Source organism: Anser anser (genome assembly GCF_964211835.1).
Source record: "Anser anser genome assembly, chromosome: 2".
In the NCBI taxonomy this organism is placed as follows: domain Eukaryota; kingdom Metazoa; phylum Chordata; class Aves; order Anseriformes; family Anatidae; genus Anser; species Anser anser.
In genome coordinates, this window is record NC_139721.1 from 147628174 (window position 1) to 147641793 (window position 13620).

Here is a 13620-nt window from a genome sequence, read left to right on the forward strand (position 1 = left end):
AAACAATAGAAATCATTGTCCAGATGGAGATGAAAACATGTTGTAGGAAACTGCAGTCACACTCTTTGCTTAATGAGCTACTTCTCTTTACTTGTATTTAATCATTGTCACACAGAATCTAGGGCCAGATATAAAATATATAATAATTTAAGTGCTCTTCAGTAACTCCTTCAATATACTTGAATTTGTGTTCAAGTAGGTTTCAAACCAAGCTTTAAAAAAGTTCTCATAATGCCAAACCCCTGCTTTAGGGAATCACTTCATCTTGATTGGTTGACAAGATATGTTTTTATTCAGTCCACAGGGGTAGGTTGTTTTAGAGGTCTAAAAATATCTATGATCTTTGGAATATTCATTCTTAGGGTTGCTGCATTGCTCTTCAGTATTTGGAAAAAGAGTAAAGGCTTTACTATCAAATGATAATGATGTATTGGAAAGTTGAACTCAAGCTTCTTGCAGCTGCACCAGAGTTCAATTACTCCAGAGATGATATGGAATTTAAAAAGACAAGTCCTGTCACTACCAATGACCATCAAATACATTTTACAGCCATATAGTTCTGTTGTGTATGGAATATTGAGATGATGCCAGGTCTTACAGATGCATTTTAAAGTATTACTTATTTATTCTACTATATGTGATGGCCACCAGGTTCTTGGGTCAAAAATCTTGGATGGATTCTATATACATATTAATCAATTGCTGCTGCTTTCATTTTTTTACAGTCAAATTAGGAGCAGAAGAGTTTCAAAAATCTGTAAACCTGCTATATGATGCAAATAATCCATGATCATATACCAGTTTTTCAGATTTTGGCAAACTACTGGCTATTGGCAAACAAGCCAACAAGTGCTTGAGACTTTGGTTTACATTGAATAGTAATTTACAGCAGGAGTAGAGCATTGGAACCACTTTGGGGGAAAAGAGGCAAGGACATTTTTCTTCCACCATTTCCTCTGTGTTAGGAGAAATATGTTTTTGCTGACAGTAAGTCAGAACAGCTAAATTGGATGTTTAATGAATTCAGTGAGTTAAGTGCCTAAGGTGAACTGGTATCTGTATGCCATTATGCAGCAAACAATGTGCCTAGGACTCAGAAATTACTTCAGCTGCTTAGAGAATGAAGAGATGCTAAGTTTAGGAAATGACATAAAAACTGGCTTTAGATATTTGTTAGCAACAGTAGTTATTTGAAACTTGCCATCTGGATTTTTCTTACATTCTGAATGTACATTCTGAACTTACAGGTCTTGATTTTCATACAGTGACATCAACTACTATACTGGATTTAATGTCAAAAATAGTTTCAGTGCTGGGAGCTGTATCTAAGCTATAATGATAAAAGATAAAATTGTGTTCTGTGCAAAAGATGATGATGATTATTTCATATATAAAAGTCTGTGTGAATTACTGAACAATTTTCTCTGTTTCTGTAATTGGTTAACTTTGCATTTTTTCTAGTTTTTCTACAATCTTATTTATTTTATTTTTTTTATTTTTTTTTATTATTATTATAGCACTTATTACTTATCTGATAACAGTCCTCTAAAACACTGGCATTATTTTTCAGCTGGCAACAGTGGACAGTGGCCCTAAAACTTTCTCCTTCTTGTAAAGCTCCATCTGATTTTCTGGGCTGTTTTACTTGAGAAAGACCTGCAGAACTGGGTCTGGTAGCACCAGTAGCAGGAAGAGAAGGGACATTTTGATTGCTCAGTGCTTTCCCCAGCTTCAGCACAGGTTAATGGATTTCAGGATGTCTCTTCACTCCTATTTAAATGACTTGGAAATGATGAGCCAGTTCCCATTTATCTATCATTTATATACTTTGTTTGTACAATGTCTCCCAGCCATTTATAACATATGCACCTAAGGGATGACAGCTGTCTATTGCACGCATTTTATTTGCTTTAGAACTGACCTGAGGCAATAATCATAAATGAAACAGGTATTTTTTTTTAGAATGATTGAAGGGGGCACGGCAAATCTTCATCTTTGGTTTGCATAGTGAAAATGGAGAAACAGAAAATGGGCTTGGAAGACATGAAAATCAAACCTCTCCCAAACTTGGTGACCCCTCAATCTTTGAGGAGTAGCATGGAGACAACATGGGTGCCTCTGTCTCTTTTGTGTAGGAAGCACTGAAAAATTAGAACAAAATTCACAAAGGTGTGGATTACTATGGCATATAGTGGTACTTATCCTGTTTGCCCACATAAATACAAAAAGAAGAAAGACGTGACCTTTTTGTTAAAATGCATAAGCAGATAAGAACTATGGGTTTTCCTAATAAAGGTAATCAGAAAAGACCTCAAGGTTCACTGCAGACATAGAAGTGTCAATAACATTATCTATAATAATCCTTAATAACACTTCTGATAGTTTCTTCCACATCATTGTAACGTTCTGTCAGGTTTCATTAATATGTTCACTAGGACTCCTGTATCACAAGCAGACAAATTTTGGGTCATCTTTCATATTGCCTGTCACTGTCATAAATGTGTTTCTTGCTGAGAAAAATACTTAGGAAACCACCTTAGATAATGACTTGAAATGCATGGCAAGTTATGAAATACCGCTATATGTCGCAGGAGTTTGAGGCTTCCTAGTGAGAGCAGAGAACTGCACTTCAAAAATACATACGTTTCACTCAAGGATTCAGAAGGAGTGTAAGACAATAAAATTGTAAGTAGATCAAATCTCTGAGAAGAAAAAAACACCTTTCTGTTAAGTTATACATGCAGATCAGAATGAAACCAAAGCACAAGATGAGGAAGTGAGAAAATGATTAGATGACTGTGTGGTAGGCAACAATCAATCTGAACTGCAGCACTGTAGGAATGCATGGTAATTAGCTCACAGCAGCTGGAGTAAAACCAACCTAAGAAGCAAATTCAAAGAAGCCTATAAAAATCCAGGCTTAATTCTCAGTTCTAGATCCTGAATAAAGGTACAATCAAACCCAAGTCTGCCTAAGTATGAAGGTAGGACAAGACTTCTTCAAGGTATATCGTAATTCTGTAGGTAGTAGTGGATGACACAGTTATAAAGGAACCAATCTTCTGCCTACCTTCACACTGCTTATCTGCCTTTGCTACTGAAACTAAACCAGTAGGTTTTGAAAGTCCTACCATAAACCAAACACTTAAGTTTAGCTTCGGCTAGCACGATAGCAGGTGTACCAATGCTTTAAGATGTCAAAAGCGACCATGGCCAAAATCCGTCAGAACAGTTCAGATCTTTATCCCCAGGAAAACTAAACAAAACCAACACTTGTTTGCTCATAACTAGAAATAGCTGGGAAATTTTATTCATTTCATTTTATCCATTGAAAATGTAGGCCCTATATAATCTCAACTATAGCCCAGACTATTCTGTAGACAGGAGAAACTGATACCATGAGAAGAAAATTTACCCTACGGTGAGGTAGGCATCTGTGACAGTGGCTGTGACTTCGGCTTTGGAGATGATGTCCCATTTAGCCATTAGCAGGTAAGCTGAATGTTACCCTTGAAAGCTAATCAATTAACTTTCAAGTGGTCAGCAATGTTTGTAGTAGCATTCCATTCATTTGATACATTGATCATAAAAAACAGCAACGGCTCTGGAAAATGCAAGAGACAGCTGGTAATAAAGGCACTTGATGAAGACATTGGCTTCAGAGCCATCTTTCCTCATAACAGCCACATTATGATTCCTGTCTGTGAGGCAGGAATGTACATTTTCTGTATCTTTTTATGTTGTTTTACACTATGGGATCCCAACTTCACTATCCTGCAGGCACTGTCACAATATAAACATTAAATACAAATTGCTTTAGTTAAAAAAAAAAAAGGATCCATAAAGTAGTAGAGGAAAATAGTTGCTGAATATTAAATACTCTTTTTAACCTGCAAAAACTGAGCTAGGAAGTGAGCCAGGAGAGCAATGTGAGAGCAGCCTGAAAATACATCTGCCTGTAGAGATGCTCTTTGTATTTCTAAGTGCATTGCACTGTCACCGGGAAGCTCCAAACCTGACTTTCATATGCTTAATAAACAAACAGGCCTTTACCTTTAGGCAAAACTTCCATTCTTGTACTTCTAGTGCTTCTTCATTGTCTGCTGCAGAATCACAGTTGCATCTAAAGGGATAGTATGTATGTGTGCTTACTGTATTTAATATACAGACAGTGTGTTATTGGTTAAAATGTGTGTATTGGTAATCAGCAACAGCTCCAAAAAAGCCAGTAAGAAAGCTGAAAGCTTTATCAGCACTGGTATCTAATGAAGTACCTTCAGCAAATATGTGCAGAGATAAAACCACGAAGGTCAGGCTTGTGCTGAGCTGTGCATTATATTTGAAACCCAGAAGAAATGGCAGTCTGTATTAAAGTTCACAACCTGTGTGAAATGAGACTTGATTAAAATAATACAAGTTGTTAGTTCTGAGATGGTTCTTTATGTGAAAAGAGCAAAACTCACCACACGTAACTGTGCAGTATAAAAAGCACTGAAATCTTCTCATGTGCATTTAAAGCAGTGCTTAGCATTGTAATAAAACACACGGTTCAGTTATAATGTGGGGTCAGTAATGCAAGGAGCAAGAAGAATAGCGTTAAATTAAAGAAAATGAAAGATCTGACTGACTATCAGTTTAGCACTATTACTCATGATGAGAAGTAAAATGAAGTTCATGACCCCATCTACTCTGCCTCTACTCTCTGCTCCTTCATGTCCTTCATCAGAAGGCATTTCCTCAAGGAGATTCATAAATCCATCGTTTTCTCCATCGAAATGACGCACACTTATTCTAGGTGTTCTAAACACCACACTTCTATAAACAGAAAAAGAAAAGCTGTTCTTTCGAGACAAGTTACTATGTCCTCTGTGGCTGATAGATGTTTAGTATTTTTCTCTTAAACTAGATGGTGACACCTTCACAGCATTTCTTCAGTCTGTTTGGCTATCTAGTGCTGTGCATACTTACATTTTTGCAAACAATACATAGCAAAGAAGAACCAGAGTCCTCACAAAGCATATAACCTATTTATTACCCATAGTAGTTAGCTGGTACCAGTTTATTTCAGCTTGGAGAGTAACCTGATCTTCTCCAGAAAGCAGCTACCACTTAAATTTTCATAAGCAAGAGTACTAACAGGATCTTTGGTAAGACACATGCTATAGAGAAATCCATCTTTTGCAATAATAGCTATTAAGAGCCATAAACTAATTGTAGATAATGGCCTACCATTCAATGGCAGTAATTCAGCCACTTTATTGAGATATATGGATTTAAGCTGACCATTTAAAGACCTCAGCATGCATGAAGAAAAGGGAATAGATTGTGAAAAGACTTGTTAAAAGTAGCAAAGATGATCCTGAGTTGTCTGTATATTATGGCACTGAAATAGTCTAGATTTCAAATGAACTTTCAGTGACCTCTTACTGCAAACAGGATAGTGATGCAAAACAATCAGCAGGCCATGAAGAAGGGCAGCAGAACAGCATCAGCTGAGCAGATGGGAGGTCTGTTCCCACAATGGGCTTCCTAAGCTGACAAACAGGATCTGGGGTGCCCTGCACCATGCAAAACAGAGTCTGGGGGAACATGGCTTATTTTGCAAGTATTGTCTTAAAAATAACTAAGGCCAAATAAATGCAAAAGAAAGAAAATATGTCCTACAACAAATATTTCTTATACTTTTGAGTATGCGGGCAATGGCTGCAAAGTGGTATTGCTGCCTGCGTGTAACTGAAGGTTATGCAATGGAGCTGGGATTAAGAGTCAAAGACCTTTTACACAAAGGGTGGTGGCAAGCAACTTCTCCTTGTTTCAGTCTCAGAGCTGCTTGATAACTCTAGGACATGAATTAGCCAGTTTGAGCTGTAAGTAGGACTGAGCTTTAGTTATCTTCAGTCCTTGTTTTGTCTTCCATCTTCTGAGAACTGATTGAAAGAGACACTAGTAGATCCTAGAGTAAGAAGATCCTTTCCGATCTACTCTTAGCACTATGTATTTTCATGTTTTTCTTTCCTTTTTCCAACCTTGCCTGGGGTAAACCTATATGTTTACATCTTGCCTACTTCAATAGTCTCGTGCTCTCATGACTTCGCAGTCTAGTTAAACCTTTACAGGTGTTACAGGATATTTTTCAGACAGATCCAGTGATTCCCTCCTTAATGCTTCACAGCCATCTCAAACAACACCTCTAACCAGCCTGATGTCTTTGTTTTTCACTCCACAAAAACTCATTTTAAAATAAATTTAATTCTCCTACTTATTCAATGAGTTATTTCAGTCTCATAGACAGAAAGGGGGCAACTATGCTTCCATTTTTTTTTTCCCTTGCTGACAGAGCTATGGGAAACACAGTCAGATTGGAAGGTTAAAAGGAGAGAAAGATAAAACACTGGGTTTAGTCAGTAGTCTCAAAAGGCAAAAGAAGAGTGACCCACTCAATTATGCTAACAGTTATGAAGCCGGTAAGTAAATATTAAGCAGGAAGCTTGGTATCAATATTTAATTAATGGATTAATGCAAAGATATCAGTCCTGATCTATAAAACAGTGAAGCTTCCTGAAAGGTAGATTATTTATTAAAGGGATACCAGTTATACCCCGACATGGAGAACACGTCCCTGGCAGGGATGTGGAAAAGGAGTGGTGGGATGAAGTGGGCTCTTCTCCTCTCTTCTGACACAGAGTACGTGGGCACTGAACAGGGCTATTTCATGCTATGCACGCCTTAGTAATACGAAATGTAAAAGTGTTTGGGAAGGGAGGGAAGCAGAAAACTGGCATAGAGAAACATGTTACAGAGGAAAGGGAATAGAGGTGCTCAAGATAAAAATAATGCGTGAAGAATGCCCATCTTACAGTCCTGAGATGCTGCCTGGGTCTTCAAAGGCACGTCTGCACCCATTTGCCTCTTTGAGTGAAAAAGTTCTCTCTCTCTGGTACCAATGGCACTCCAGTAGAGCTGTCATTCCTTTTTCAATAGGATCCAGCTCACCCATGATGAAAATGCAGCTGTCTGTGGGGAAGCACAGTGCATGGTGCACAGTGATGCTGCACAGTGACAGGGACATGAATTAAATGCCTAAGATGAATAAAAACAATGTAAATTTAAATAGGAGAATATGATTATTGAAGGTGAAATTAGGTTTGGAAACATGATAAGAATCCATCCATCTGTGAAAAGTGCCAGAAGATTTTTTAATGAGATTTTCAGCTATAACCATTGAGGCACCATCAGTCCTGAGGTGATAAGATTACAGTTTGAATGAGTGTAACTATGAAAACGGAACTGTATACAGGGAACTGACCTACTGTAGAAAACCAATTAGGGTCTACAGGGGGACTAATGGGCAAAGAAAACAGCTATACAAAGTATCCTATGGAAAAAAAAAAACACTTTGTTATAATTCAACAAACACTTGTAGATAAAATTGTGGTTATGGGTGACTTGATGCATAAGATAGTATAAAAGAAGAAATTAAAGCTCTAATAAATTAATGTTGCTTGAACCTATATGCTGTTAGGCATAATGCATTGCAAAGGACAGGATAATTAAAGAATAGGAAGGGAATTAGTTCTGGGATCTAACAACCATAATGTCTGCAAATTTACCTGTGATCTGAAAATCAAAACCAAATTGGACATTTGACTTTGGGAAAGTGGGTTAGGAGAACTGAATTAAAAATAGACTAATTACACATGAGAAAAGACATATGGGGATCAAGTTTAGAAATATGCTAGTAAGCACTTGTTAAGTCCTCATATGCCTCACAGAAGGCAGTTTATGAGGACTGAGGAGCCTCTTTTTCCACTGGGGTCAGTAGGTTCGGCCCAGCAGGCAGGCTTGTACAGGTAGGCATGACTGTCCTTTCCGTGATGCCAAGGGGCCTTACCCAACTGTACGGCAGCTGGGCTGCCCCTGCCTCTCCTGCGCATCTGCCTGTTGCTGTATAATCATATTTTATGTTCTGCTAAAGGGCAATGAAATGAGACTGGGTCCAGCACTGCAGCTACATGGCTGCTGATTTAGGGCTGGTTTCTTTGATTTGTAAAATAATGACAGCGTTTGCTTGTGTCTGCTTGCCTAAGACCCTTTTTGCAGACCATGACCCTAATATTTGAACCTCAGAGTTATGTACTCCTGGCTTTGGCTTTCTTTAGATGAACAATCTGTTATTTCCATCTGGTCACTATTTTCTTCCAAGTTTACGGGTTATGGTGGGTTTCACTACCAGAACCCATTGCAGTATTTTTGTCTTTCCTTCATGCAGTCTCTTTAGTGTGGGAAATGGAAGGCTTAGTGCTAAGTAAATATTAGCTTCTAGGCTAATCAATTTCCCCTAAATGAAAGAAAGACAATTTCCTTAACTTGAAATACTTGTCTCTCTTTTCTCAACTTCATCCTCAATGGATTCACTTTATAGATTTTTTTTTTCTTTTTCCCACTAATTAATTCCATTGTCATCTATTTTCCTTCAAAATGCCTTGCGGCTGATTATCACAGAAACAAACAGAATGCAATGAAGTACATTCCTAAGGAATCTGGATTTAGTGATTGTATGAACAACAACCTTTACAACTAGTTTTCAAGAGCAATCCCCACTCTAACCACAAAGCAAAGTTTTGTTAGAAGCATTGCTGTAGTTCCAGCTCGTATTTTAAACCCATACCCACAATACTGCTCTCTCAAGGAAAAAAGATTTGATATTTTCTCTTCAAGTATCACAATCATCAAAAATATGGTAATAAGCACAATATTTTTCCCAGGAGTAGCAAAGTAGCTGAGGTAAGTATGTCCATGAGCACTCAAACTAATGACATACTGACAGTATGTGCATTGCTCATAAGTGCAAAATAAAGATTTGACAAATTTTAATGTGCAAAGCGCTTAGTATTAAAACCATGCTGCTAAAACCACCCTAAACAATGAACTGTCCTACCGAGGTGTCTGTCCATTGTACATAAGGGTAGTTGAGACAACCAGATTAGGTGAGAAACTTAAGTTTAGAAACGTCCAGTAAATACCTAAAGCTAGCAAGATATATCCTAACTTTTATTCTAACTAATTGCCTTCGAACAAGTGTAGCCATGATTAAAACATTGTGCTTGTTGCAAGATTCTAAAGAAAAACAGACATTTAATAAAACAAATCCATTTTAGTATAATAAAATACATCAGGTATGGGATATTTTATGAAAATGTTTAATTCAACTGTTTCTTTGGAATGTAGTAGTCATAGTTTGGAAATTTAAGTTACAGTTCAGTTCTATGTGATTTTTTTTTTATGCTACTCAGTGTCTGAGAATACAAATGTCATTTAAAGTTAAGGCTTCGCTGTTCATTTTGAAACAACAATTTACAAGTGTCATATTGTCATAGAAAATAAAAATTTCTGTAAAAAAAATTTGCACAAAGTTTTATGATGGTACAAAACATGAAGCAATAATATACCAGTAAAATGAAATCATTTTACTACAGAAGATTTTTATAGTTTTTCAATAAAGAAAAAAATATGTTATTTTACACTTTAAAAATTATGAAACAATCTAAAACAATATAAACTGAACATTTTGTAACACTGCCTTTACAAATTAATAACTTTATAAACATATAATTTTTTTTAAATATATTTATCAGTGCAAGATACTTTTCAATGTAAAGTTGCAGTATCATTTTTCCTTTTTTGAAGGGCAACTTTCATTCTATTACCTTCAGAGAAATCAAATCTTCAGTGCTAGATCCTCATTATCATAGTAAGGTCTGAAGACCACAAAGGAGATACAATTCTTTTTATGTTTACTATTCTCAGTATGTTAAAACATTACAGAAAAACAAACAACCACCAGCTTTACTCTTCAAACAGACCAAGACCAAGAGCTAGCTGGTCCAGAATCTATTGAAATCCATGGGAATATTTCAAAAAGTTTTGCATCTGGGCTCCCCAGTGGGATTTTCTCTTCAAGGCAACATATAAATGTAACTCTCAGGCTAGTGGACTAGAAGTGTTTTGAGCTAAGGAGAGCAGATCCTAACACAACTGAAGCACATGGTGGTATGCTGAAAATAGTTTTGAAAAATCCATTATCTTTGGGTTAATTAACTAGCTGCTGCGATACCATGATGGTCAACTTACACTGTAAGACATAAATGAAAATTCTGCCTCTGCCAAAGTGAGCTTGTCACTTGGGCCATTTCATGGTCTAAATTTTGGGCTTAATTTTCAGGCCTTAGGTGCTCCGTCTCACCTTCTGGATGACCCAAGGTCTAGAGCCTGGGGAGGTAATTCTTACAATTTAGGTAAAGGTATGATGACCTGAAGTGTGTGTTTGAATATTCACTATAGTCTCTGCTTTAGGAGTTCTTTGAAGTTGCAACTGTCCACTGTTTTTTCTATTAAGTCTTCCTCTAAAATATTTTCAACTACCTACCTCATATTTTTAACCTTTAGTCTCCCTCCCTCTTCTTCAATTTCTGGGTTACTGGTTTCCACAGGATTTTCTGTTTTGTGATTAGTTTCTGTTTTATGATTAGCATTGTTTACATTGGTAGATATGCTTCAAAACATTTAATTGAGAAATAGGGGTGTATTCTGTTGCTGTAGTAATTCAATGGTGAATTAGCCCTTCTGTAGTCCTAACCCTGGGCAGGATACTTCATTGCTCTACTACAAAATCAGTTTTGGAAAGGACTAACTCCAGAAGTCACAATCACTTCCCTGGCTCTGTGGAGGGAATTCAGTGAGGAAGTAGTTCAGGACTTCACAGGACACTCCTTCCACCAGGTTTGCACTGGCTGAAGCTCCCCAGCTCCAGCTGTGTTGTGGAGGTCACTGCAGATGGCCTGGGGCTGCCCTCACACTGGTAGGAGGGGAGAAACCTTCTGCCCCCTCACCTCCTCCTGCGCTCTCCTGAGCACAACATACTTGTTTCTTTTTACCCTTCTGGACCAGCTGCATAAGCTGTTGGATATTATTTGTCCAATAATATTTGTCCCTAAATATTAAAAAATTGCCACATAATTGTTGAGCACATTTTCCTGACAGCTTAAATTATCTCAGCTCACGGAATCTATCACTATCTGCACTTCTGGTCAAACAGAAACCTCGTGGTATGAGATGTCAGTCAGATACAGCAGAATGGTACGAACATCCCCTACATGCACTGTGGGATTTTATTCTGCCCCCAGTACCCATGTGCAAGCCCAATTAGCATTGATTAGCATGAAAATACAGGTTTACTGAGAGAACAGAAGTCTGATTCAGGTAGTGGCAGGAGGAGGAAAGTTTCTCATTTTAAAGGCAATTGTTTCAGTGAGGGATTCATTTTCCCTAGTGTAATTAACAGGCAAGTTGTTCAGGATAAAAGATGTGTTTCATGACTTCAGGAAAAAAGATACTGTCACTTTATGCTGTTAAGAAGAAACCCAAAGTTCGACTTTGGAGGGTAAAGTTAAGAATTTTCCCTTATTTTTTTAACACAAACTCTAATAAAATCCTTTGCCATTACCAGCAAGTTAAAGCTGCAGTTTTCTTTCCTTGGCAATGGCAAATGTTTATGCAATCTACTCAGAGAGAGAAAGAGAGAATGAGAAGAAAAAGGGAGAGAGATTTTACATTTGAAAATACATTCTATATGAAAGAACAATAAAAGGGGATATTGCAGCTTTATACAAAAGGGTCAAGAGACATGAAGTTGAAATACAGAAAGCAGAACAATCGAGCCAGGTGGTCAAATCTGATTAGCAGTTGCCTTGCTTAGGCTACTTTCTCACCCTAAAATATACTTTTCTTTTAGTCAGTGAGCCATCAGTATATGATTAAAGACAAGGGCGCAACTGGAGAGAAGCAGAGCTGTAGTCAATGTTAACACAATGAGAAGCAGTACAAACAAAAAGGCACTTGAGAGGACATACACTAGCCAGTGCCAAGGACTTTTTTTGTTTAGATTTTAGGCAGTACACTCGGTTACCAGTTGTGTCTGATGATGGCACATACTCTTTTATGGAGTTCACAAGCACAAAATTTAGTACAACACTGAAAAACATCAATAAAATTTGACTGTATTGCTTCGTAAACAGAGCTGACACACTATATTGGTACTGATGCAGCAGTACTTTCAAAAACATCCTAAACCTTCTTTGCCTATGCACAACACGAGCAATTATACACAAATACAGGTGCAGGAGTCCACTAAATTGCTGTTACTCCAATAATTTCTGGGCACTGAGCTACAGACAGCATGTCCATCCAAAGGACCCCACTGAATACATTTTGTGACAGCATCTTGGATTTTGCACAGTAAAAACAAAATTATCCATTAACAGAAAACAAAAGAAAGGGAGAGAAAGAAAGACAAAATGAACTATAAGTCAATCATACTTGGTCTCAACACCAGCATTTGATTATTTCAAATAAAACCAACAGAAAAAGCAGACTGTACATGATTCAGATTGTTAACACAGGTTGGTGTCCATGTTTATCGGTTACACACTCATTGAAGCTCCTGAGAAAAGCTTGGCTCAGTGTCATCAATGCACTTTTCAGCCTGTACAGTAAAAGAAGATCAACAGTTCCCCAGCACGACCGAGCTATGTCCTTCCATCTCGATTCTCTGAAACTTCTCCACTCACTTTATACCTTCATGCTTCCGAGTAAGAATTCTGTGTGTTTAGTTTGTCTTTCTTCAGTTTTACACCATCGACCAGTTCAAAATTGTAATTCTCCAGTGCAGACAAGTTCCTCTCTGACATCCCATTGTGCCAACAAGCACAGTACAGGACAACTCCACAGATGGCTCCTAAAAGCACCCCAAGTGCGCTCATGGCTATGATAGTAATAAGGATTGGATCTAAGGTTTTCAGGACGTTGCCTGGTTTCCTGGAGATGTTGTCATCGTAGTCCTCATCTGTATGATATCGAGGCGTAAACCCTGAAACGGAGTAAAGAATTGCAAAATGTTCAGAACAGATTAGAGTTAGAGCTTTGTTTGATGAGTTGGAAATTTAGAAAAAGAATATAAAGTTTTTGGCATAAATTGCTACATAATTTGAAAACCTAGCTTCCTGGAGGGTAGTCATAAGCAGCTGAAAACTATAATGTGGCCCAAATAGTTGTTGATTTCTTCATACTGTTCTTCAGTCATTGAATCTGCTACATGATATTAGGGGTCTGACTCTGTCTTGATTTACATAGGAGTCTTGGGAATGAATAACCAGACCTTTTGGTTATATTTTGCCTGTGGTATTTAGCTCCAAAATGTTAAATAAATATTATACAGCTCAGTGTGAATATTTATAGTCTTAGACACTGATCAGGAATTTCCACCGAGTTTGAGTCCATCTCCACTTCACTGACTTCAGGATTGGACCTTGAAATGCAAACAGGGACAGAACTGACACAGCAGAGCACTCTGCCCCCTTGTGTAAATATTCACTGGGTATCACGTTTTCCCTCACCTCTTTGAGTTTATTAAGGACATAAAATAAACTTATAAACTTTGCTAATTGTTGCAGGAAAAGCAAAAAACTCTTTCTGGACAAATGCTGCTTTCACTGAAACCAATGATAACAATCCCACTGACTGTAACAGAAAGGAAAAAAAAAAACACCTAAGCTCTATGCCTGA

The 13620-nt window shown here is 37.5% G+C and overlaps 1 protein-coding gene across 4 annotated transcripts in view; it reads right to left on the minus strand.

Moving 5' to 3' along the window:
* Nucleotides 1-9184: 9184 nt before the first annotated feature.
* Nucleotides 9185-13620, minus strand: part of NRP1 (neuropilin 1) — a 111266-nt gene continuing 106830 nt past the window's right edge. For all 4 annotated transcript variants that reach the window (XM_083824633.1, XM_083824632.1, XM_083824631.1 and 1 more), the window contains exon 18: nt 9185-12925. In XM_083824633.1, the coding sequence (XP_083680759.1) occupies nt 12636-12925 (290 nt within the window). In that variant the 3' untranslated portion in view covers nt 9185-12635. The remainder of the gene's footprint in view (nt 12926-13620) is intronic.